Source organism: Gigantopelta aegis, chromosome 5 (assembly GCF_016097555.1).
Source record: "Gigantopelta aegis isolate Gae_Host chromosome 5, Gae_host_genome, whole genome shotgun sequence".
Classification (NCBI taxonomy): Eukaryota; Metazoa; Mollusca; class Gastropoda; order Neomphalida; family Peltospiridae; genus Gigantopelta; species Gigantopelta aegis.
The window spans coordinates 20,255,214-20,281,921 of NC_054703.1; the positions used below are offsets into that span (position 1 = coordinate 20,255,214).

At 40.1% G+C, this 26,708-nt stretch overlaps 1 protein-coding gene across 1 annotated transcript; it reads left to right on the top strand.

The window, feature by feature from the left end:
* Positions 1 to 284: 284 nt before the first annotated feature.
* On the top strand, positions 285 to 23,903 carry LOC121373374 (thioredoxin-like protein 1). Its single transcript, XM_041499993.1, has 9 exons — positions 285 to 422; positions 2,475 to 2,571; positions 3,973 to 4,143; positions 5,400 to 5,522; positions 10,012 to 10,078; positions 17,904 to 17,997; positions 18,820 to 18,898; positions 19,768 to 19,872; positions 23,484 to 23,903. Exons 1-9 carry the CDS (start codon positions 322 to 324, stop codon positions 23,511 to 23,513), a joined length of 867 nt encoding a protein of 288 aa, XP_041355927.1. The 5' UTR covers positions 285 to 321; the 3' UTR covers positions 23,514 to 23,903.
* Positions 23,904 to 26,708: the final 2,805 nt, after the last annotated feature.

Sequence of the window (26,708 nt, forward strand, 5' to 3'; positions counted from 1 at the left end):
TGGGGGCCCAGGGATCAGGCCCCCCCATCCCACTCTTAATTTTTGCGACAGTTATATTTTATTTTAATGTTTTCATTTTTGACGTTGGAGAATCGAGATATCCCTTCGGGAACGTTTGTGGACTTCGGCCACATGTCATTGGGGCCCTCTAGATGAATTTTCTGAGTTTTATTGGTAAACGTTAACTTTGTCGGCAATAGGAATTGATTTGGCACATTGGAACCAAATGTGCACGGCTGAGAGATGAGAGTTGTGTCCCTTGAAGTAATAAGCGTGTACTTCCGTTTAAATGGTGGTCAAAGTTTCGTGTGATCAACAATCATGAATGGGAACGTTAAAGTATTAACAGAAGATTCGCAATTTCAACTAGAATTGATTAGCGCTGGCACAAAGCTTGTAGTAGCTGATTTTTCCGCTACATGGTATGATCACTTAAACTCAACTTGTGAAGTTGTGCAGATTTCGATTTTATGTGACATTAATTTGAAACATGAATTTGCACTTTTATTTTTTAACCTCTTGACTGATTTGACAAAAAACACGTTGAAGGGGTACACGTTTTTAGCTTTTTCTCACATATTTTTACTTTAATATTTTATCAATAAATAAAATAATATTCATATGTGAAAGGGTAAGTATTATTTTGGTGGGTTTTTTTTCTCATATAATCATAATGATGATAATCATGTTTGATTTTATGTCAATACTTTTCTTAATGTACATGGCGAGTTGCTTCCCATTATGTAGTATATTTAAAATGGCGGGGGACTTTCGATGGTTGTCGTTGGAAGATTTATTTTGTTAATAATGATACAAGTAATTCAATCAGGATTTAGTTAGTATGGTAGATTATACATTTTTGGTTTGTATGTCCATTTGTTGCACTATTTCGGGTTGAGAAATGTTTGAAACATGGTGCTACAGGTTTTGAATACCAGCTACATATAGGCTATGTACCAAGGTTTGGACGTAGAAAAACCACACATTCTACGTCCCTTCGGACTACAATATTTCCTGATTTTTGATGATGATAAAATGCAGACTTTAGTTTTTGAAAATCCTAGGCAAGAGAAAAAGCAAACACCTCAAAACCTCACAGCAATTGAAAACTTAGAATTATTTATTTATGAAGTAATTGATAAATATAGTGACATGTAACATTGTAGTTCTAAAGGAACCAATAATCCAATTTGTGTGTTTGATATACCAGTCGTGTGGTACTGGTTGGGATGGGTCCACAGAGTAGGTTCAGTTCTACGACCCAAGCACCTCAGGGGAGCACTACCGACTGAACAAAAAACAACCTCATTAAACATAGTCCTACAATTCAGTTGATAAAGGTTTGGTTGGGGCAATCTAGAACAGCCTCCATTGTCAGGGCTAGCTCTTGATCAGCAGAAAATTTCGCCAAATTATCTGTTAAACTTCAGAAATTGAGAAAACCCCAGTTATTTTGTATCAAAATATCAATTATTACATAAAATTATTTCGCCAAAATAAAATTCGCCACATATTTTTGAAATTTGCAGTTGGCGAATTTGGCAAGTGCCAGAGCTAGCCCATTCATTTATTAAAGCAAGCACATAAATTACATTAATGTTTATTTTAAGAAATGTTTTATTTAATGACTCACTCAACACATTTTATTTACGGTTATATGGCATCAGACATATGGTTACGGACCACACAGATTTTGAGAGGAAACCTGCTGTCGCCACTACATGGGCTACTCTTTCCGATTAGCAGCAAGGGATCTTTTATTTGCGCTTCCCACAGGCAGAATAGCACAAACCATGGCCTTTGTTGAACCAGTTATAGATCACTGTTCGGTGCAAGTGGTTTACACCTACCCATTGAGCCTTGCGGAGCACTCATTCAGGGTTTGGAGTCAGTATCTGGATTAAAAATCCCATGCCTTGACTGGGATCCGAACCCAGTACCTACCAGCCTGTAGACCGATGGCCTAGCCACTGAGGCCGGTATGAAAAACAAGTGCCCCAAAAGTTTTTCGTCTACCATGCCTTGCCTAATTTCTAGGGGAATCACTAGATACCATCCAGTGTGTGATTTTGTGACATTTGCAGGATTAATAGACAATAACACCAGCAAATCTAAAAGCTCAATATGGTTATGTCCATTGTAAACTGGATCGTTTTTCAACGGAACTAACTGTATATTTGGTATTTCTTGAAAAAAAATACCTGGCCACAATCTAACTGTAGACCCTTGAATCGTCAACTTTGCCTGTTCTAATGACGTCATTAGCTTTCTGGGTGTTATTGTCTATTTGATCCCGGAAAAAGAATGTAATTAACCAATCACAATGCAGAACACACTCGCCATCAGTTTACAATTAGTTTTAAAACATTTTGATTATTGACATTTGAGTAATTAGTTGAGTGGCAACTTTATTTTTCTATTAAATTATGCTTTTGAATAAAATATTAATTAGTTTTGGTTTATTTTTAATTCAGGTGTGGACCATGTCAGCGGATAGGGCCGGTCTTCACTGAATACAGTGCAAGATACCCAAAAGCTGTTTTTCTGAAAATTGACGTCGACCAGTGTCCTGTAGGTGGATTTTCTTGTTAATTACAAACCCTTTTTGTTTTTTCAACTGTCCAGGGTTAGCTCTGGTTTGAGAGAGACAGAGAGAGAGAGTGTGAGTGAGTGAGAGAGAGTGTGAGTGAGTGAGAGATAGAGAGAGAGTGTGAGTGAGTATCTTTAACATGCTCCTGTACCAGTAAGGTTTTGGGCATGTCCATCCTGGGCCCGGCCTCTGGATAGCCAGTGGTTTAGTCTGGGACAGATATGGGGGGGGGGGGGGGGGGGGGGAGAGAGTGTGTGTGTGTGTGAGTATCTTTAACATGCTCCTGTACCAGTAAGGTTTTGGGCATGTCCATCCCGGGCCCGGCCTCTGGATAGCCAGTGGTTTGGTCTGGGACAGATGTGTGTGGGAGAGAGAGTGAGTGAGTGAGTGAGTGAGTGAGAGTATCTTTAACATGCCCCTATACCACTAAGGTACTGGATAGCCAGTGGTTTGATCTGGGACTCTGGTTTGAATGGACAGTTGTTTTGAAAGCCTTAGGTGATTCTTGATAAACACCATCCCTCCATGATAATGTGTTTTGATGCACCTCAAGACATCAGAATGTTAGATACATTAGAAACAGCCACTTATTTACAATAAAACAAGGGTGTCATGGGTTGTGTATTTAATCAGACTAATCAAACTGTGTAATATATAAAACTGGTGTGTTCGTTTTTAACTAACAACACATGTATGTAGATTGTACAGAAGTGTTGTGCAGATGTAAGTTTATCTTAATTTGTAAAGTAAAGAAAGAAAGAAATGTTTTATTTAACAACACACTCAACACATTTTATTTACGGTTGTATGGCATCAGAGATATGGTTAAGGACCGCATAGATATTGAGAGAGGAAACCCGCTGTCGCCACTTCATGAGCTAATCTTTTCAATTAGCAACAAGGGATCTTATATATGCACCATCCCACAGACAGGGTAGTACATACCACGGCCTTTGAGATACCAGTCGTACTGCACTGGCTAGAATGAGAAATGGCCAAATGGGTTCACTGACAGGGATCGATCCCAGACTGACCGCACATTGAGTGAGCGCTTTACCACTGGGCTACGTCCCACCCCCTTAATTTGTAAAGTATAACAACCACTCACATTTTATAAATTTGTTAGAGGATAATTAACATGCATAAACACTCAATTGTTTCCTCAAAAACAATAGTCTTTAGTTTCACAGAAAACTGCTAAACATAGTTTTTATTCATATTGTTTAATATTATTATTATTATTTAATATTATTATTATTATACATGTAATAATGATCATTATTGAAATTATTCATATTGTTTAATATTATTATTATTGTTTAATATTATTATTATTATACATGTAATAATGATCATTATTGAAATGTGTTTGAATTTTACAGCAAACGGCTCAAGAAAATGCTATTTCTGCGATGCCGACGTTTTTATTTTTGCGTAACAAGGTGAAGATTGATTCTCTGAAGGGGGCGGATCCCAACGCACTGAATGAGAAGATAAAGAAATGGTACAGTGACGAAGATGGTGACGATGGAGACTCGCCAGTCAAGGGACATGTGAGGATTTCATTTCATTTTCTTGCTTATATCCAGTTAAGGTTCAAGCACGCTGTTCTGGCCATGCACCTCAGCTAAGAGGGCTGTCTGTCCAGGACAGTGGGTTAGTTGTTAGTGATTAGTGGAAAAGAAGAGGGTGTAGTGGTCTTACACCTACCCACTGAGTCATTAAAACTTGCCCAGTATCTACCAACCTCATGTGAGTAGAATTGTCTCCAATTAAGACTTGTTTTTGCCAATCTAGTTCAAATTAGCTCCACTGGTTAATTATTATTACCTGTGGATCTAACAGCACCCCGCTGGAGCTCATGTCCAGTTAACCTTTCATTCGACCAATCAAAACCTTACTTGCAAAATCATACCAGTGATTTGAAAAGAATTTGAAAACATTCGGGATTATGCCGAGGGTATACGAAATGATTCGGGTGAATTACGAAGTATGCCGGAAACTAATTTCAATATAAAATTTGTTTCAAGACGGGGGGGGGGGGGGGGGGGGGTGACCTTGATGGTATAGCCATAAAATCTGTTTATACTAGTATATAATCCAGATTTTATTACTGCACTTTTCTCCCGGTTTTTTAATGTTGAAATAGACCAAGTTCGCCTATTGCATAAATAGTCTCGCCCGATATTTTTAGAATTTGTATGTTCCCGAATAACGCTATAAAAGGCGATGTGTAATTGGTCGATATTTAAATTGTTATTTATAGAAGAAATGTCACCTGGACATGGGAGTCCACGCAATGCTGTTAGATCTACTGGTAGACCAGTAGAGCTAATTTTAATAAGATTGTGTTTTTGCTTTATTTCGTTTCACAAATTGTTTTGCACATAATAAATAAATTTTTACAGCACTCTTCACCATCAGGTTCTCAACATAAAGCTACATTTTCTGTGTACGTATTGTGTGAAGCCGCAGTTTAGTAATATTGTCCTTTGCAACAGACATGGTATGTTGTTTGAATACAGATGACAAGTTGTAACAACTGTCGCTGTATGTTTGATTTAGCATTCATAAATCTTGAGGTAAATTGTGAGTTATTAAAACTGTAGTGGTGTTTGTATTTGGTGTTTGTGAATTTTTAATGGAAAAAAAAGTGCCTTGAAAATGGTGAAAATGCCCCAAAAGTGTTTGGTCTACCATGCCGTGCCTAATTTCTAGGGAAATCACTAACATAATTAAATGGTGTTATTATATACATTTATTGGGTCAGATTTCAGCTGTGTTTAATTGACTGTAATTTTCCTTTCAGATGGATCTAAATTCGTTTATTACGAAGACTGGCTGTGAATGTTTGAACGAGTCTGATGATCACTTGCTTGAACATGCCCTCACATCCAAGGAAGGCTACTTGGAAAGTGACGTAGATGAGCAGGTAGACTGTTACACCAGGCCCGTGCTTATAAAACTTTTAGAGTCCGGACTCAATCTCTAATGACATCACACACATACAATTTGTATGGCGTTATAATGACATTACTGTCTCAGACTCAAGTCTATAGAGTCTCGGAGTTTTATAAGCACCAGGCCTGGTGTCCTGGTAAAAGGGTATTTCACCACTGGTCAGTTCCCATCTATAGTCCGTCCCATCTATAGTCTGTCCCATCTATAGTCTGTCCCATCTTACAAATATGTTTTTTGTAAATAATTTTAGTTTGGTTTGACATAAGAAGAAAATAAATGTGTTTTAGGAATAACAAAAAAATTTACTATTCTTTGTGTACAATTTAGAAAACAATTTGCTCAGAAATAAATAACTTGTAGTAAATTCGATAGTATAAAAAAAGGAATTCTCTGTGGAAAGGACTATAGACATTTCCCCCTGCCCCATCAGTGACAACACAAATTTATTGTTATTTTTTATGATCAAACATTATTTGTTTCTGTCGACTCACTGATTTACAAACATAGGCCATGTAGATGGGTGTACGTGAGTTGTGTGTAGTATGAGAAGAAACATAATCAAATATATTATCATAAATAAACACAATGAGTAGTAAATCAAGGAAGGAAGGAAGTGTTTTATTTAACAACGCACTCAACACATTTTATTTACTGTTATATGGCATCAGACATATGGTTAAGGACCACATAGATATTGAAAGAGGAAACCCGCTATCACCACTTCATGAGCTACTCTTTTTTTTATTAGCAGCAAGGGATCTTTTATATGCACCATCTCACAGACAGGATAGTACATACTACGGCCTTTATTACACCAGTTACCGGCCTCGGTGGCGTCGTGGCAGGCCATCGGTCTACAGGCTGGTAGGTACTGGGTTCGGATCCCAGTCGAGGCATGGGATTTTTAATCCAGATACCGACTCCAAACCCTGAGTGAGTGCTCCGCAAGGCTCAATGGGTAGGTGTAAACCACTTGCACCGACCAGTGATCCATAACTGGTTCAACAAAGGCCATGGTTTGTGCTATTCTGCCTGTGGGAAGCGCAAATAAAAGATCCCTTGCTGCCTGTCGTAAAGAAGAGTAGCCTATGTGGCGACAGCGGGTTTCCTCTAAAAACAGTGTCAGAATGACCATATGTTTGACGTCCAATAGCCGATGATAAGATTAAAAATCAATGTGCTCTAGTGGCGTCGTTAAATAAAACAAACTTTACTTTACTTTTTTATTACACCAGTTGTGGAGCACTGGCTGGAACGAGAAATAGCCCAATGGGTCCACTGATGGGTAGTAAATCAAACTGTTTGATGAATTAAAAAAGAAAGAAATGTTTTATTTAACCACGCACTCAACACATTTTTATTTATGGTTATATGGTGTCAGACATATGGTTATGGACCACACAGATTTTGAGAGGAAACCCTCTGTCGCCACATAAGCTACTCTTTTATGACAGGCAGCAAGGGATCTTTTATTTGTGCTTCCCACAGGCAGGATAGCACAAACCATGGCCTTTGTTGAACCAGTTATGGATCACTGGTCGGTGCAAGTGGTTTACACCTACCCATTGAGCCTTGCGGAGCACTCACTCAGGGTTTGGAGTCGGTATCTGGATTAAAAATCCCATGCCTCGACTGGGATCCGAACCCAGTACCTACCAGCCTGTAGACCGATGGCCTGCCACCGAGGCCGGTGTTTGGTGAATTAATACATACATGAACAATGTGTATATTTGCACTGTAGGGCTCTTGATAATAAACTAGTTTAGTATTAGACCACAAATAAATAAAATATGTGTGAAATAAATCTCAAACAATTTTTAATTATTTTATTTTGGGCTAAATGTGAACATAAATATTTTCTGGAGCATGTGTTATGCTCACTACTGTAGCTGATTACGCGGGGCTTCTATAAATAAATAAAATAATTAATCTGCCAGCCATGGGATCAGTGATTAATTTTTTTTACTAGCCACGATTAAATATTCACTGGCCCTACTTTACTTAAAATAGTTAATACAATTTTACTAAACAGTAGTAATAATCAGATATGTCATTTAAAGAGGGAGATAGAGCTTAAAAACACTACGGTTGGGGTGCGGTCAGGATATTCATATTTACAAAATAGACTTAATTGCAACACTTGACAGTTTTGTTTTTCACTAGCTGTCAGGCATGGCAATAGTTATTTACTAGCCCAACATTGAATATCACTAGCCATGGGAGTGGGGCTACCATAATCTAGAAGCCCTGTCTGGCATGGCAATAGTTATTTACTAGCCCAACATTGAATATCACTAGCCATGGGAGTGGGGCTACCATAATCTAGAAGCCCTGTCTGGCAAGGCAATAGTAGTTATTTACTAGCCCAACATGAATATCACTAGCCATGGGAGTGGGGCTACCATAATCTAGAAGCCCTGTCTGGCATGGCAATAGTTATTGAATATCACTAGTCATGGGACTGGGGCTACCATAATCTAGAAGCCCTGTCTGGCATGGCAATAGTTATTTACTAGCCCAACATTGAATATCACTAGCCATGGGAGTGGGGCTACCATAATCTAGAAGCCCTGTCTGGCATGGCAATAGTAGTTATTTACTAGCCCAACATTGAATATCACTAGCAATGGGACTTGGGCTACCATAATCTAGAAGCCCTGTCAGGCATGGCAATAGTAGTTATTTACTAGCCCAACACTGAATATCACTAGCCATGGGACTGGGGCTACCATAATCTAGAAGCCTGTCTGGCATGGCAATAGTTATGTACTAGCCCAACATTAAATATCACTAGCCATGGGAGTGGGGCTACCATAATCTAGAAGCCCTGGATTATGTCTGCATTTAAGTTTTACTTTACGTCTGTCACTGTTGTGTTTCCGCTTTTCACTTAATTGACACTGATATGATATCACATGATCTTCTAGATGTTTTTACATTATGTAAATGTATCCTTTGCGAGCCCATGTCACCTTTCAGTCATTTAGATGCTGCACATAAAAGATCCCTAGTTGCTAATCAGAAAGAAAGAAAGAAATGTTTTATTTAACGACGCACTCAACACATTTTATTTACAGTTATATGGCGTAAGACATATGGTTACGGACCACACAGATTTTGAGAGGAAACCCGCTGTCGCCACTTCATGGACTACTCTTTCCGATTAGCAGCAAGGGATCTTTTATTTGCACTTTCCACAGGCAAGATAGCACAAACCATGGCCTTTGTTGAACCAGTTATGGATCACTGGTCAGTACAAGTGATTTACACCTACCCATTGAGCCTTGCGGAGCACTCACTCAGGGTTTGGAGTCGGTATCTGGATTAAAATTCCCATGCCTTGACTGGGATCCGAACCCAGTATCTACCAGCCTGTAGACCGATGACCTAACCACGATGCCACCAAGGCCGGTCTAATCAGAAAGAGTAGCCCATTGTGTGGTGGCAGCAGGTTTCTCCTATCATTATCTGTGTGGTTCTTAACCATATGTCCAACGTCATATTTAACCATATTTAAAATGTGTTGAGTTTGTCATTAAATAAAGCATTCCTTCCTTCCAGGGCTTCTAGAATTTTTAAAAAATCCACTAGCCATGGGATCAGTGATTTGAAACATTTACTAGCCACGATTAAAAATTCACTAGCCCTACTTTACTTTAAGTTAATACAATTTTACTAAATAATAGTAATAATCGGATCTGTCACCTATAGAGGAAGATAGAGCTTAAAAACACTAAGATTGGGGGGTTGGGGTGGGGTCAGGATATTCATATTTACAAAATAGATTTATCTGCAGCATTTGAAAACAAAAAACACAGCCTCAGTGGCATCATGGTTAGGCCATTGGTCTACAGGCTTCCGATCCTAGTCGAGGCATGGGATTTTTAATCCAGATACCGACTCCAAACCCTGAGTGAGTGCTCCGCAAGGCTCAATAGGTAGGTGTAAACCACTTGCACCGACCAGTGATCCATAACTGGTTCAACAAAGGCCATGGTTTGTGCTATCCTGCCTGTGGGAAGTGCAAATAAAAGATCCCTTGCTGCTAATTGGAAAGAGTAGCCCATGTAGTGGCGACAGCGGGTTTCCTCTCTGTAACCATATGTCTGATGCCATATAACTGTAAATAAAATGTGTTGAGTGCGTAGTTAAATAAAACATTTCTTTCTTTCTTTTTGACATGGCATAGCATGGCATGGCAATAGTAGTTATTTACTAGCCCAACACTGAATATCACTAGCCATGGGAGTGGGGCTACCATAATCTAGAAGCTCTGTCGGGTATGACAATAGTAGTTATTTACTAGCCCAACACTGAATATCACTAGCCATGGGAGTGGGGCTACCATAATCTAGAAGCCCTGCCTTCTTTCAATCAGTTATGTCTACTAAGCTTAAAACATGCCTTCTCCAGTTCCAGTTTTTATGTCTGTTGGTTAAATGATATATTATTTGTTTTAGCTTATCATGAGTATTGCCTTCAACCAGCCTGTAAAGATCCACTCGCTGAAGATCCATGGACCTGAAGGTATGTGTAGAATGTATTTTGAGTTGCAGAACACCAAATTAATTTCTTCCTAGTCAAAGATAATGTCATTCCACCAAATCTCTTAAAGGTATCCTAAACATATTGAAATATGTTGTATTAACAAGAGAAAGCTACTAGGGGTTTCACGATGCATCGATGTATCACGATACTACTGCTGACAATATGATACATGATACCCTTGCTTGTGTAGCGATTCTTATTTTGACCATATATCAATTCCTGTATTAATTCCATATTCATTTACCAACACCAATTTGTACTGGTATGTACATATTGACAGGTTATTTTCGTGACACAAAAATAAGCAACAGTGGACCGAGAGTATGTGCATGTCTATGGAGTGGTATTTCTACATTAAAACTTTCTATAGACATTACCTGTCCTCAAACAAGTGCACCTCCCCCCCATGCAAGTGGTCTGGTCCGAACATCCCAACAGCCAATGGGATGGCCTAAATTCTTCTACTGCATACTGCTCTCTAGTTCCGGTCACATGACTGTAACTTCCTTCTTTTTCTCTTCGCTAAAGTGTCTGGACGTCCTTTTGCTTGGCTCTGTTTGGAGTCAACTTTTTTATAAGACCTTTGGTTTTGTATTCGTGTTTGGGTGAAATGTTTTTCACCTTCGTTTTCATTAGCTTTCGTATGTTCTTTTCGCGTATTTCGCTTGACTTTCCAAGCGTTTAATTACATGAAATGTTGTTTTAATGTTGTCGTGTCAGACGCCATTTGCAAAATGGTGTCTGTGTTGACTGGCTTTGTGTTTGGGTGAAATGTTTTTCACCTTAATTTTCGTTAGCTTTCGTATGTCTTTCGCGTATTTCGCTTGACTTGCCAAGTGTTAATTACATGAAATGTTGTTATATCGCCGGTTGTCGTGTCGGACGCCATTTTGCAAAATGGCGTCTTTATTTACCGGCTTTGTATTTGTGTTATGGTTGGTTTTTCTTTCTTTTCACAGATTGAAAAATTACTATTATCATATCTGATAATGTTCAGGCGACTAGTTCGAGCGTGTTACGCTGCAAGAAGTTAGTGCCTGCGGCGACCCACACGACTTATGTCCAGGTTGTCGTGTTCGTGTGGCCTCACTTCTAGATGCGACCTTTGTGCGGGCTTGTATGATGTCACGTTCGCGGCTTACCTGAAGGTGGTGTCAGCGAGGACCAAGAAGGTGGAATCTTCGAGGACCAAGAAGGTGGAATCTTCGCCTTCGATTGCTTCCGTGGCGGAAGTGTTACGTTCAATTCTACCGACAATGCTGGAAGAAACAATGGCGTCAATGGCGACCTTACCCAAACCGGCGGGTTCGGGGTCAGGTCCGGTTCCAGTCCCCTCTTCAGGGGGTGCGGCTTCTTCAGCTCCACCGATACCTAAGATTTCGGATGACACGCCTGCGGTCTCTACGCAGCCCTCTAAGAAGCCGGCTCATTCAGATAGACGCTCCACGGATTCCAAGGCTCACCGATCTTCGGCGGGGAAGTCCTCTTCGGCGCATCGGAGCCGGGACCGTAGCCGTTCCACATGACCTGTACGGCTCCCTACGGGTTCCACAGATCGTCAGCGCCAACCTTCAGTTGATGTGGCTTCCAAGGCCTCCGAGGGCTAGACGGGACCATCCACGGTCCGGTTAACCGGCGGCTTCCATTACGGTACATCGATTGACCTGTGCTCGAGTTCTACGAGTCTTGGTGATGAAGCACCTGCGGCATCTGTCATTGAAGAGCCCGACTCTACGGACCATATGACTATGAGGGATTGCTTGGCAGCCGTCTAGGACATGTTGCCGTCCTTGCCACATCCAACGACGATGTGGTCATCCGTTCCTTGGTATCCACACGGGACCGCCCACGGTCCGGTTCTCCGGTATCTCCATCGGGCCATGACCAGAGCGACTGGCTTGTTCACGGGTGCTACGTGACTTTCTGATGATGTATCGGTTCTTGCGGTGCTGGAAGATCTGGATGCGGCAGACCACCTGTCACTGAGGGATTGTCTGGCTGTCATATCTGGTATGCTACCGCCGCTGGCCCATCCACCTGTTTCAGCCAAAAAGGGTCCGGTTTCAGCCAAAAAGGGTCCGGTTTCAGCCAAAAAGGGTCCGGTTTCGATGATCGCCACGGAGGTTCCACCGGCAGATGTTGGCTGCCACAGGCCCCCATCGGTTTACACGGCTACCAGTAACCGGCCCGTGCGGATCGTTGTTCCAGCAAGCAGACGGAGCCCTGTAATGAACTGGGAGAGATTCGGCTCACCGTTCGGTACCGTCGTCCCGTGATCGATCGAAGTGGTGCAGCGTCCAGGGTTCCACCGGCTCCTGACGGGACCGTCCATGGTCTGTGTTTCCGATTGCAGCCAGTACATTGGATCGAAGTGCCTGTGCCAGGTTACTGACTGATTTTCCAGATGATGCGTCAACACCTTCCGTTATAGAAGATCTGGACGCAGTGACCCACATGGCTGTGACTGATTGTCTCCCGTCTTCAACCTATCCTTCAACGGTGTGGCGCCGGCTTTGGATGACGCTGTTTCCGGCGGGACCAGACGTCTTCCTAGAACTTACAGATTGGCACGTCGATGGCTTCAGTTCAGCGTACATGTACATGGCGACCATAACTCCTCATGTGCAGGATGCCAGAGGATATGCCTTGTTCCAGCCGTCGACTTTGATGTTGGTCTACCTTATATCTTCCGTGACGTCGATGTGCACTACGATTGCACACTATCGTCAACCGACTTGCCTGAAGCGATCCATTCTTGACTTTCAGCACAAGCCGGTAATCTTGGCAGACCTGTGGTCTACATACGGCTCTTTGCCGTGAAGGGGTTCGACGTTACAAGTGTTCTGGGTTGGTGACGAAGACAGTCTACTGGTCCGGTCACTTGTGTTGAGATCCCATGCACCGATGTTCGAGGAAGGTTCAGCGACATTCGGCAGATCGTTCTCTATATCCGGTGGCGATGCAAGACAGTCGCTACTTCCGCTGGTTCCGGAAGTTATCCAGTTGCCATCGCGTGGTACGGGGATCATTGCGGCTTATCAACTCACTGACGTTCACTGTTGTTACCGCCAGAGTTCGTGACCGATGCTGTCTAGATGGTCTCTGCTGCTGTTTCGCACCGGGTGGTGTGACGACCGTAGATTTTAGCCGGTTGCTGTTTTGCGTTGCTTCACTTCCAGGTATATCGGGCATGTAGCGTAGCGAGTTGCTATGCTGTCTTGGCTCTTGCCTATATCACGGGGTCGCTGTTTCCGATGTCTTGATTCCTGAATCACTCTATTACTGTTTCATGAAGTATCATTGCAAGAGTAATTTTGATGTTGGCGCAACATTTGACGCTTAGAGGTCGCGGTATCCAGTTTGTTTCTGAATCCATGCATTCAGTACAATAACGCAGATTTGCTGATCCGGTTACCAGTCGCCTTGCAGTCCAGTCCCTGTTGGTGGCTGTGGTTTCCAGATGAAGCCGATCTACACATCAGTCTGTTGGAGATGTTGGCAGTTACGTCATCCTTCATTGGCGAGAGATGCCATCAGGCGCCTCTCTCATGGTAGCCACAGACAGTACCACCGCAGTGGCTTATATCAACCGTCGGGGCGGAACCCACTCCAGCAGTCTGCTGCAGTTGACTTATCGTCTCTACAAGCTGGTTGACGAGATTCCGTTGCAACTTCGGGCTCGCCATATTCCAGGGGTTTCCAATGTACTAGTCGACACACTGTCTCGGCCGTTGTCTCCACATCCGACGGAATGGATGCTCCATCCCGAAGTGTTTCGATGGGTGTGCGACAGACTTTGCACACCAAACATCGATCCTTTCGCCACATGATTCAACCATCAGCTGAGGGTTTACGTGTCTCCGGTGCTGGATCCCGAAGCTCTGGATCTCGACGCATTGGCCATCAGCTGGGAACAGATGGACGCATACGCTTTTCCTCCACCAATCCTCCTTCCAAGGGTGCTTCAGAGGTTTCAGCTGTACCATTGTCGCCTGTTACTCATTGCTCCGATGTGGCCATCCAGGATGTGGTATCCAGATCTAATACGTCTTGCCGATCCACATCCTTTATCGCTGCCAGACTGGGATCATCTGTTGCTGCATCCCACGTCAAGACTATACCATCCACATCCGCAGTTGTTCCAACTGCACCCGTGGACTGTATCTCCAAGAGTTTGAGGAAGAAAGGTTTTTCTGCACAGTCTATGGCGGCCATTTTGAAAGCGCACAGATCATCTACTACTGCGGCTTACAACGTCAGATGGCTTTGTCTTCACCGATGGTGTGTCCGGCAAAAAACTCAACCCTCAGACGATTCAAATACCTCGTCTTGCTGATTTTTTGCTGTATCTGCGGACCACTTTACGATTGAAGGGGTCTACCATCGCTGGGTACGTTTCGGTCATCGCTACTGTTCGCTGACGAGATTCCGTTGCAACTTCGGGCTCGCCATATTCCAGGGGTTTCCAATGTACTAGTCGACACACTGTCTCGGCCGTTGTCTCCATATCCGACGGAATGGATGCTCCATCCCGAAGTGTTTCGATGGGTGTGCGACAGACTTTGCACACCAAACATCGATCCTTTCGCCACACGATTCAACCATCAGCTGAGGGTTTACGTGTCTCCGGTGCCGGATCCCGAAGCTCTGGATCTCGACGCATTGGCCATCAGCTGGGAACAGATGGACGCATACGCATTTCCTCCACCAATCCTCCTTCCAAGGGTGCTTCAGAGGTTTCAGCTGTACCATTGTCGCCTGTTACTCATTGCTCCGATGTGGCCATCCAGGATGTGGTATCCAGATCTAATACGTCTTGCCGATCCACATCCTTTATCGCTGCCAGACTGGGATCATCTGTTGCTGCATCCCACGTCAAGACTATACCATCCACATCCGCAGTGGACTGTATTCCAAGAGTTTGAGGAAGCGTGGACTGCCATCTGAAAGCCAAGATCATGTACTACTGCACTTACTGGCTTTGTCTTCACCGATGGTGTGTCCGGCAAAAAAACTCAACCCTCAGACAATTCAAATACCTCGGTGATTTTTTCCTGTATCTGCGGATCCGATGAAGGGGTCTACCATCGCTGGGTACGTTTCGGTTTGTTCGTTGTCACTACTGGATCGAAGTATCGGGTATTCCTGAGATCCGATGATCAAAGGGTTTCTTGGCCACACCGGTTTCGGCCACCAAGATGGGACCTGAATCTGGTGTTACGAGCGTTATCGACCGTACCTTATAAGCCGATCGAATCCTCTTCCCTGCAAGACTTGACGCGGAAGACAGTGATTTTACTCGGTTTCGCCACGGCTGCCCGTGTCTCAGAACTCCATGCTCTTGATGTAGACTTGGTACGTTTTCACCGAGATCGGCGTGCAGTCAACTTGGGGTTACTCATGAACTTTGTTGCAAAGAATCAGTTACCAGACCAAGCGCCTCGTTCGTATGCTGTGCAGGCCCTCTCCTCTATCGTTGGTCCAGCGGACGTTGAGGACTTGGCGTTGTGCCCTGTTAGAGCCCTGCACCAGTACATCGAGAGGACCAGATCTTTTCGACAACATCGCAAAAGACTTTTCCTCTCCTGTAACCAGAGTCGGTTGAGGGATCTTACCAAGAACACGGTGGCCACCTGGATCTGGTCTTCTATCCTGACCGCCTATCAGAAGGAGGGTTTACCTGCTCCGTCTGCTTCTAATTCGCATGACCTCCGTGCCTTGGCTGCCACGATGTCCCTGCACTGCAACACACCCATTCAGCACATTATCACTGGTTGGTTCTGGGCTACGGACTCCATCTTCGCCAACTATTATCTGAGGGATGTCTCCACAGAAGACGTTGAGGGGTTCCATCATCTGGGTCCGGTTGTTGCTGCACAGACTCTGTTGAATACAAGCCGTCCTCGTCGCCGTTGATGTCTGTCTGATTCTGGGCTGCATACCGAGATGTCCATCGAATCGACAGATGAGGATTGCTTAGACTTTTGTTCTTTTGCACAGTTCACGTACTGGTGCCGGAACTTTTGTCTCAATAACCTTTACCCTGCACTGCATGTGGTTATTGGTTGTCGTTATTGAACTAACAGATCTTTGGTGTACTAGACAGAAAACACTCGGGGGTCTTGTTTTGTTCAATGTTCTGACGGATGCACCTCATTAGGTTGTCGCTTGTTATTGAAAAACTATAACACTTCAATACGTGAGGGTTACCTAACACCTGCATCCCTGGTGGCTACGTCTTCCCACCCTGTCAGAACCAGCATGAGATGTGGCTTCCGCCTCCTGGTCCATGTGTTCTATGAGCCGTACCTGCCACTGCTGACGGATGCCACCATTCTGGTTGTTGTTACTAACATCACCTGCATTGGTCTGTGACGGGCATCCCTAGGAGAAGAGCTTACCAAGGTTGGCCTTATTCTTCCACTAGTCAGCCTCTTTCCGGTTGGGGAGTTATCACAAGCATCTACGGATTTCGGCACCCACCACCATCTGTTGAATGCTGCACTTGTTTGAGGACAGGTAATGTCTATAGAAATGGAGAAAACTTGGGAGTGTTTTCTCTTTTATAGATACATTACCTGTCCTCAAGATTTCATCCTGCCCGGGCCTCCCCGCTTCCTGTTCTCCGTGTGATGCGCTCAGGGAAAAAGAAGGAAGTTACAGTCATGTGACCGGAACTAGAGAGCAGTATGCAGTAGAAGAATTTAGGCCATCCCATTGGCTGTTGGGATGTTCGGACCAGACCACTTGCGTGGGGGGGAGGTGCACTTGTTTGAGGACAGGTAATGTATCTATAAAAGAGAAAACACTCCAAGTTTTCTCCATATGTTTAATCAGTGACGTTTCACTTTTATCAGGTTTACTTCTTATTTTTAAATCCCTTCACCTAGGCTTCAATTTCTTGTTTTACTGTGAATCAGGTATCCTATCGTGATACATATCGTATCGTGAGGTAGGTGTATCGCGACACCCATAAAAGCCCATTGCAGTCATCGGATGCATTTAACAACATTGTTATTTACTTTATCCTTTGTAGGCTCCAATAACAAATCATTGCTGTTTTGATGATGATATTCATAGAGCTTGGTGCATGTACAAACATTTCCTTTCTGTTTCCACGCTAATGCTGATGCACAGCTTCTGTACTCTTGACTTCAGTGGACTTGATTTGAGTTTGGAGTTTTTCTTCTCCGAGGAGAGTTTCCTTACTAGGATTCTGAGCCTCTCCAGCCAAGTTTTGATTTTGGAGTTTGATTCCCCAAGACAGATGTCTTTCTTGACTCTCGTCTTATGTCTGTCTGGTCCATATTAGTCTAGTCTCTACCTTTTGCCCAGTCCAACTTGGGTGACCCTACAAGGAGCTGATCCTCCAGCTGCCATAGCTCTCCGAGTCATTGACACATGCAAGCTACCTCACCACGTCAAGCAGTGGACCATGTGATAGATTGCTGTTTTAATTCCTATAGTTGTTTCTAATGTTAAAATACAATGATGTGGCCAGTACTTTTTATTTTGTAAGCACCCTCAAAAACTCACACGTGGCAGACAGACGTGATGGGTGTCATCTGCAAAAACGATTGCTTGTTTGTCTGGCACAAAGTAAAATAACTTCTTTTCATACAGTTTTAGTTAATAATAAGATTTTGTGCAGAATGAAGTACCATTTATGACATTCTTGGCATGTGCTAATCTCCTGGTAATCTGATTGTCCGTTCTTGACTTACTTCGATGCCTGCAGTGCTGTTGTTATGTTTAAGCCCTGGATTGGTAACAAAGTATATGAACTGTGCTGTTCTGTTTGTAGACAAGGGCCCGAAGACCGTGAAGCTGTTTATTAACCAACCGACGACTCTCGACTTCGACGCTGCAAGCTCGAGGGATGGAGTACAGAACTTAGAGTAAGGACTGTTCCGAAATAATCACATGGGTGGGCTGGATCCACTGAAAAGTCGAATTCTGTACAAGAAAGGAAAAGATACTTGTTTAACAACACATTGTCTTATTTTAAACTATGCAGGTTTGGGGGTTGAAGATATGCTTACTTCAACATTTGAGAGGATGGAGGGATGGACGGACGGAGAGAGAGAACGAGGGAGGGAGAGAGAGAGAAAGATAATGAGAGAGACTCAGACATTGATTGAGAGAGAGATTTATATAATATGTAACCAGTGACAAAATGTATTTAAATATACTGCTTGTCTTCAATGATTTGTTTTTCTCCCTTTAACAAAGTCAAAAACCAACATATCTATATAGGTATTACTGTGTTGGCACTGGCAACATTAAATTTAGAAAACTATGTAAGTCCTAGACAAATAAAACTTGGTGTATAGTTGCATCTATGTATGTTTATTTGAATGTATAATTTACTTTTTAACAAAATACATTAATTAGCATTTATTTCCCTTTGTTTCTCACAAACTATTCAATCTAGTACCGAGGAGGTCATTCAAACTTGGTTTGTAATTGGATCTGTAGATCTTCATCTTAAATACATATTTCAAAAAATTAATTTGTTAAATTAAATTTTGTACCTTTTAAATTTGTGCTGTAATTTTTTATTTTAGCCCTTATATTAATTAATTATGTTTTAAAAACATTTTAAATATTGAGATGAATATCTGTGGATACAACTGAATTTAATTTTACACATACATGTATACTGTAGTTATCAAAGAAATCCCGGTGTTTGATGCTTACTGATTATGTTTTATTTTTAGACTGAAATTGGAAGACCTCAAAGAAGGATCTCTCATTCCTCTAAGATACGTCAAGTTCCAGAATGTACAGAATGTTACCGTAAGTGTAAAGAATATTACCGTAAGTGTACAGAATATTACTGTAAATGTACAGAATATTACCGTAAGTGTGAAGAATATTACCGTACGTGTGAAGAATATTACCGTAAGTGAAGAATATTACTGTAAGTGTACAAAATATTACTATGTGTACAGAATATTACCGCAAATATACAATGTATTACCATAAGTGTACAGAATATTACCATAAGTGTACAGAATACTGGCAGTATACAGAATATTACCATAAGTGTACAGAATATTACTGGGAATATACAGAATATTACCATAAGTGTACAGAATATTACTGGGAGTGTACAGAATATTACTGCAAGTGTACAGAATATTACCACAAGTGTGCAGAATATTACTTTAAGTGTACAGAATATTACCACAAGTGTGCAGAATATTACTTTAAGTGTAATGAATATTACTTTAAGTGTACAAAATATTACTGTGTACAGAATATTACAGCAAATATACAATGTATTACCATAAGTGTACAGAATATTACCATAAGTGTACAGACTATTACTAGGAGTATACAGAATATTATCATAAGTGTACAGAATATTACCATAAGTGTACGGAATATTACTGGGAGTGTACAGAATATTACTGGGAGTGTACAGAATATTACTGGGAGTGTACAGAATATTACTGGGAGTGTACAGAATATTACCGTAAGTGTAATGAATATTACTGTAAGTGTACAGAATATTACTGTAACTGCAGAATATTACTGTAACTGTACAGAATATTACTGTAACTACAGAATATTACCATAAGTGTACAGAATATTACCATAAGTGTACTGTAAGTGTATACAATATTACTGCAAATGTATTAAATGTACTTGTTGTTTTTCAGATATTTGTCAAAGATAATCAGGGAGGAACAGAGACGACACAAATAGACTTTCTTGGATTGATCGGTAGTCCAGTGGGATCAACAAACATGTCTGACTTTAAAAGGGTAAGTCATTGTGTAAGGGAAAGATCAACAAACATGTCTGACTTTAACTCTTTCACCACGACAGGCCGGTATACCGGCTAGCGATATCCAGTGCCTCTCAGCATGACAGGCCGGTTTAGCGGCTTGTAACACCTGTTCATATTTGGCGCCGAGTGACGCGTCAATATTATAATTAGACAAAATCTCGCGCGACCATAGCTGCCATGTGACACACTGTAATGGCTGCGCCCATCTTCTAGCCAATTTTTAATGAGTTTTTCCAAGTTTATACTGATATTCTGACTGTAATTAAACATGAACCGAGGTGACGAAATTTCGTCTGTTGAAAACAATGGTTGCGATTCAGATGACGGGTTTTCCCATGATGAAATGTGGGATAATATGGACTTTGGTGCATTTGATTTAATCGAGATTGGCGATCGTGAACGAAATGCCATTCAACATGGCAATTTAGAAGAAAATGATACCGATGATGAGTTACAAGATGACTTGCCACTGTTTTACCACGCGCCTGAGTTTACCTGGACACATGAGCCATATTCGGTTACCTGCAGATCAACGTTTACTAAAAATCCGGGGCCTGTAAAAGTGTTTGACGTCAACACAAATGCCATAGAGTACTTTTCGCTATTTTATTCCAATACAGTGTGTGCAAAAAATTGTGGAATTTACTAACATGAATGCCAAAAAAAAGCGTGATACAGATCCTGCTAACAACAAAGGTGTGTGGTATGATGTTTCTGTTGATGAAATGAAAGCTTATTATGGCTTGTTAATTTTGCAAAAGCATTGTAAATATATTTTTAAAATTATAACTGGAATGTTAATTAATTAATTATCCAACAAGAAAAACATTTGTACTGTTGTTTTTTTAAATTACCAGTCCTACCTACTCAAATAGGTGAGTAATATGCATAGTTTACCTGTAATTACCAGATTTATACCTGTTGAATCAAACATTTTTAAAGTATTATTTTTTTATCTAGACAGCCGTCCATTCACCTTTCTGGAAATGTATAGCCTATAACTAAAATTAATGATAAAACATTTAGTTTTATCCTTTAACAAACATGATCATAAATCTGCTATTTAAACTCAGTGTGCAGGGAAGGTCAAGGCTGTAAAACTTAGTGGTGAAAGAGTTAAAAGGGTAAGTCATTGTGTACAGAAAAGATCAATAAACATGTCTGACTTTAAAAGGGTAAGTCATTGTGTAAGGCAAAGATCAACAAACATGTCTGACTTTAAAAGGGTAAGTCATTGTGTAAGGGAAAGATCAACAAACATGTCTGACTTTAAAAGGGTAAGTCATTGTGTAAGGAAAAGATCAACAAACATGTCTGACTTTAAAAGGGTAAGTTGTTGTGTTTGGAAAAGGTTGATATATTGAACAATAAAAATGCAAATATCAATGTAGTTTTCTTCAATTTACTTAAAATTATTCTTTTTAACTCACTTTGGTTTTTGCATTATAAAATTATCAATATCTTGTGAATGTTTAAGGACCTTTAAATAGTACATTTACTAAAATAATTTTATCATACATTTTGTTGAAATATTCACGTTTATTTTTGTTGAGTATTTAATGATACCCCAGTACATAAAAATGTCATTTTTTAAAGGGTGAATATAACTCAGTGGTAGAGCACTCATTTGAGATTTAATGTTTTTTGTTGCCGTCCCAACGTGTGTCCTGTCTGTGGTAAAGATCCCTTGCTGTTTTTTGTGATACAAGTAATTTATGTGCTGGGGTGTCATTAAGCGTTCACAAAGGCGTAGCACCCATTACGCACAGTACACATGTACTTAATGCAAAAAAATCCGGGAATAGGTCCAGGCTGTCTGTAATTGTTCTTTAAAATATCCTCTTAAAATTGACTCGCAAAAAGATAGAAAAAAATGCCTCAGAAAATGCCCAGAATGCATCCTGGGTTTCATAATTTTCACCTGGGGAGTCCCCCTGCTCGGGCACGCCTTCAGTGTGCATAATGCTAAAACATTTCTGGCAATGCCCCTGATTTATCCATTCATTTGGTAGCAGAACTGGCAATTAAAAAATGTTTTAAGTGGAAACGATACTATAGCATGCAGCGTCACTTTATTCGGCAGCGGTAGACTTGTTAACTAGTATAACGACAGTGGCGTGAAGTCACTATGGATGGGTTTAGCACTAAAACATACTCAGAGATGTAACAAAATACCGTCCGTCTATATAGGCTATCGCCATGGTCTGCTTTTATTTTTCAAGACATGTTTTTCCTATATCATTTTTGTTTGTGTCAATGTAGGGGAAAAAGGAAAATAGTTTTGACAAAAAAAAGAGATGATTTTCTTTGAATTAAATAAAATTCTATTAAAAACAAGTGCATGATTTAAGGAGACGCTGGTGTACTTCCATGTTAGTCCTAAAATGGACGGCAATCACGGGACTGTCATTTTGGCTTCATATTCAATAAAATATCACATATCTTAGTGTAATTTGTTTGACTAGTTCGTTATGTTTGACAGGCAGGTCATTTTATGACATTACTATCAGTACATACAGATATGTGGGAATAATGACACCCTCCCCCCCCCCCCCCCCATCCTTCACCTTGAAAGGAAAGTGCATATAAAATATCCCTTGCTGCATTAGAAAAAATGTAGCGGGTTTCTTCTGATGACTAAAAATAAGAATTACCATATGTTTGACATCCAATGGCCGATGATTAATTAATCAGTGTCCTCTAGTGGTATTGTTAAACAAAACAAACTTCCTCCGGATGTATGGGGTATTTCAAGCTCGGACTGTGAAAAAGTTTCATTGATAACAGAACATTTTTATTATCTCATATTGATTTACTCACCCAGCATTACTATCTGTGTAAACTTATACAGGTGTAAAGACTTTTAGATCCTGTATACAAGTGTAAAGTAAATAGTCGGTAAATGTTTTAAAAAGTCACTTTTTCCCTTGGTTCCATTTAAAACTCCATTTTATTAGTAAAAATATGTACTTGTGTGTTCGCAGGATATCATTTCAAACAAGACAACTAATGTTCTGTTTGTTGCATTACAGAAATGTTGAAACTTAAATATGGTTAATGGATATAAAACATGATTAATTTGACTACACACATGGAAAACATTAAGCGTTATTGTGATTCATACATCTATTCACATTATGGCCCGTGGATAAACATTTTGTCTGGTGACCTATGATTTTTTATTTTGACATTTCAATAATAGAAGTATATCTTTATAATATGTGAAAATTTCAAAAAGTAGTAATGAATTTTAAATTTTTATTGAATAGTATCATTTCCCCTTAAAAAGGGCCCAAAAAATTTCTTGCTAAAAATGTATTCTGCATTTATGATCTTTTCCCTAGAGTTATAACTGTTGGTGTATTGGTGTAAGCAGTGATATGTTCTAATCTTAAAATATTCTGGCTGTAATGTAATCTAACTGCAGCCAAAATTCTGAGTTCCGATTATTTTTTCAGTTAAAACTTTAGAGCTAAAGCTCATAACAACTGAAATTTATTTCACTCAGGACATAAACATTATATGAAATATAAGCTTGTTTAATATCCTATTAGCCTTCTATTTTTTTCTTTCTTTTCTTTTTAGGTTGCTGGTAAAAAAGGAGAAAGTCACTGAGAGATATTCAGCTGTTTGTTATTGTAACACGGCCACTGCTTACTCTGTTTGTGTCACTGTAACAGGCCGGAGACAAAATGCCAGTTCTCGTCTTTTACAAGGAACTATGTGGATTTGGGAAATGGAAACCTTAGTGCTTATACCTCAGCAGGGAACATTTTGTTCAATATCGCGTTGCGATACGCTACGCAAGTTTCAGAGATTGCTACACAATTTTAAAACATTAAACAGTAGTTGCTGATAAATTTTAAGTTGACTAGAAAGCTAAAGTTAAAATTTAATTTGTCTAATGACACCACTGAAGCACATTGATTAATTAATCATCAACTACTGGATGTCAAACATTTGGTAATTTTGACATGTAGTCTTAGAGAGGAAACCCGCTACTTTTTTCCATTAGTAGCAAGAGATATTTTATATGCACCATCCCACAGACAGGATAGCACATACCATGGCCTTTGATATACCAATCGTGGTACAATGGCTGGAATGAGAAATAGGCAATTGACTAGAAATATTGCTAATGAAGATTTTGAAAACAAAATTTTCCCTGCTCAGGGTTCAAATTTAATGGTGGCACCGACAGCAATTGTCAAAGGTTAGGGTTTTCACCACTGGCTGCTTTTTGCCACAGGATAACAATTATTGCCATTATTTGAAGGGATAATAGTTTTTTTTTGATTTTGTGTTTATTTGTTTCGAAAGTTAATGGTGTTAAATTGCTGGAAACAAGCTCAAAATAGCTTTAGCTGAGCATTTTACCTGTGGCAAAAACCTTTCAAAATTTCCATAAGTAGCAAATTTGTAAATTCCAGCCCAGTACCAGGTTCCAGCAAATCCTTTGAGTGTGTTTTGTTAGTAATTCCAGCTTGGCTTGACGGGGAAGGGGTAAAAAAATATCCAAGATATTTTTGTATATGTACCTTATAGATAGCCCATTACAGTTTTTAACATGTCCATATATTTTGGATGCAAACGTAATGCATTTTGTAACTCTTCTTCTCCACAGTCCATTGTAATTGTTGGACGGCCTCTAATTGTATGTAATATAATACAGTTTAGGAAATACCCATTTATTTGCCTATGCATATTCTGTTTAATACTTTTCCCAAAGAGGTGTTAAAATGTTTGTGTGGATTGGGGTGGGGTAGTAGCAACAATCAATGATTGTTATTTTTTAAATTGATGATAAGTGTTTATACCCCTATATGATCTTTATGATACCCATGGTGATCATTCAGGTTACGGTAATGCATTTTATTTTGCCTTGACAAAGTCAAAAAGGTGAGATATAGGTATTAATTTTCCACTGGTGGCAGATGTGGTATTAACTTTTGTGTTTAACTAGTGTCAAGTTTTCATGTTAAACTTCATTTCTCACAAACTGTAAATCCTAGACCAGAAAAACTTGATTTGTTGTTACATTAATATTCAATTAATGTGTATTTCAATGCTTGTTATAATAAACTAAAATTGTAAAATTACTATTTTTTAATTCTAGAACTGGACAAATCATGACTGTTACATAATAATTAATTCATTCTTTATTTAACAAATTAATTGATGTTACGTGAGACATTTAATTCTGACAAGTTCTTGTTGCTTTAGGGTTGGAGTGTGACTACTCTATAAGTACAGTGTTTGTAATGTCACAGTATTACATTCAGATATGGTATATGGCTGGGGCCTAATTCACTAAACTCTCGTAACTTTGCGATCTAGCAGCGCAATGCTAAAAGACTTACAAAGAGGATGCATTGTTATCTAGCAGAGCCTAAGAGACCTTTGTGAATTAGGCCCCTGGTTACAAATGTGTCATTTTTATTTTTTGTATTACAAGTTCCTTCTATTTTCTTTTTCCCCCACTTTTAAAATACCTTTCCAGAAAATATACATTTAAAAAATTGTTTAACAGTAGTTGGAAGTGTTCTTACAAGATTTGTATGTCAACGAGATGTCTCGTCTGTTAAATAAGTGAAAGTGTGTTGAGCTGTATTTAGGCACCTCCCTACAAGTAGTTTAGCCCTAGCTCATCCGTCTTTGGCAATCATGCATATTGGTCTAGCTTCTACCCTTGGACCAATCCAGCATGGATAACTGTACCAAGAGCCAAAGCTTCTGCTCGTATGACTCTCTGGGTCATTTAAAGGAATGAACAATGATATAGTACAAGATATAATATGTTTGAAAAGATTTTAACTTCATATAAGCAATTTATTTGGTTATTTCTACTTTCCCGAAGTTTGGGCTTTGAGAGTTTAGTTTCACATAATTAAAACGTCATAAACCAGTAAGTAATTTATATGGTTATTTCTATTTGTCCTAATTTTAGACTTGACAAGTTTGGTGAAAACACCTTTCAATTTAGTTTAGCTTGGCGTTACAAGTGCTGTTTATACACATGCGGTGAACATTTGAACAGGTTGTGTTTAACCCATTTACTTCTAAGCTTACTATTCATTCTTCTAATATCTGGTTCATAGTGCTTCACAGTTTTGAAAGGGTTAATATTTCTGTAATGGTTTATCTGTAATTATTTCAGTCGGTGAATAAAACAATTGTTAATTAATTTCTGTTGTTTTTTGTTTTTTAAATTAACATTCAATGAATTGATTGAAGGATTTGAACCTTAGTACATCTTAAAGTTGGCTTATTTAGTGTGATGTACGTTATTTCCACACTTAACAAAGTTTATCTTGTTTAACGACACCACTAGAGCACAGTGATTAATTTAGTCATCAACTATTGGATGTCAAACATTTGGTAATTATGAGACAGTAGAGCCGTAGCTAGCTTCTTTTTTTGGGGGGGGGGGGGGCAACTGAGTAGTTAATAGTCTAAAACTCATTAAACGGTTTAAGAAAATAAAAAATATTTCATTTTTTTTTTTTTTTTTTTTTACCCTCCCCCCCCCCCCCCCCCCCACTAGCTACGCCCCACATAATCATCAGAGGGAACCCGCTACATTTTTCCATTAGCAACAAGGGATTGTTTATATGCACTTTACCACAGACAGGAAAGCACCTACCATGGCCTTTGACCAGTTGTGATGCACTGGTAGGAATGAGAAACAAATCAATCTTGAATCTACACTTAATAGGAATCTTTTGTATACACTTTCTGATAAACAGGACAATCGTTGATGTACCACTTGTGAACCAATGGCTGGGATGGGGAAAAAACACTAGCCCACCT

Bases quoted from the DNA above. Each gene is read 5' to 3' on its own strand.
- LOC121373374 (XM_041499993.1), top strand. From the start codon at position 322: ATGAATGGGAACGTTAAAGTATTAACAGAAGATTCGCAATTTCAACTA. The intron at 423-2,474 runs GTATGATCACTT...TTTTTAATTCAG, and splicing joins GCTGATTTTTCCGCTACATG to GTGTGGACCATGTCAGCGGA. The intron at 18,899-19,767 runs GTAAGTGTAAAG...GTTGTTTTTCAG, and splicing joins AGAATGTACAGAATGTTACC to ATATTTGTCAAAGATAATCA.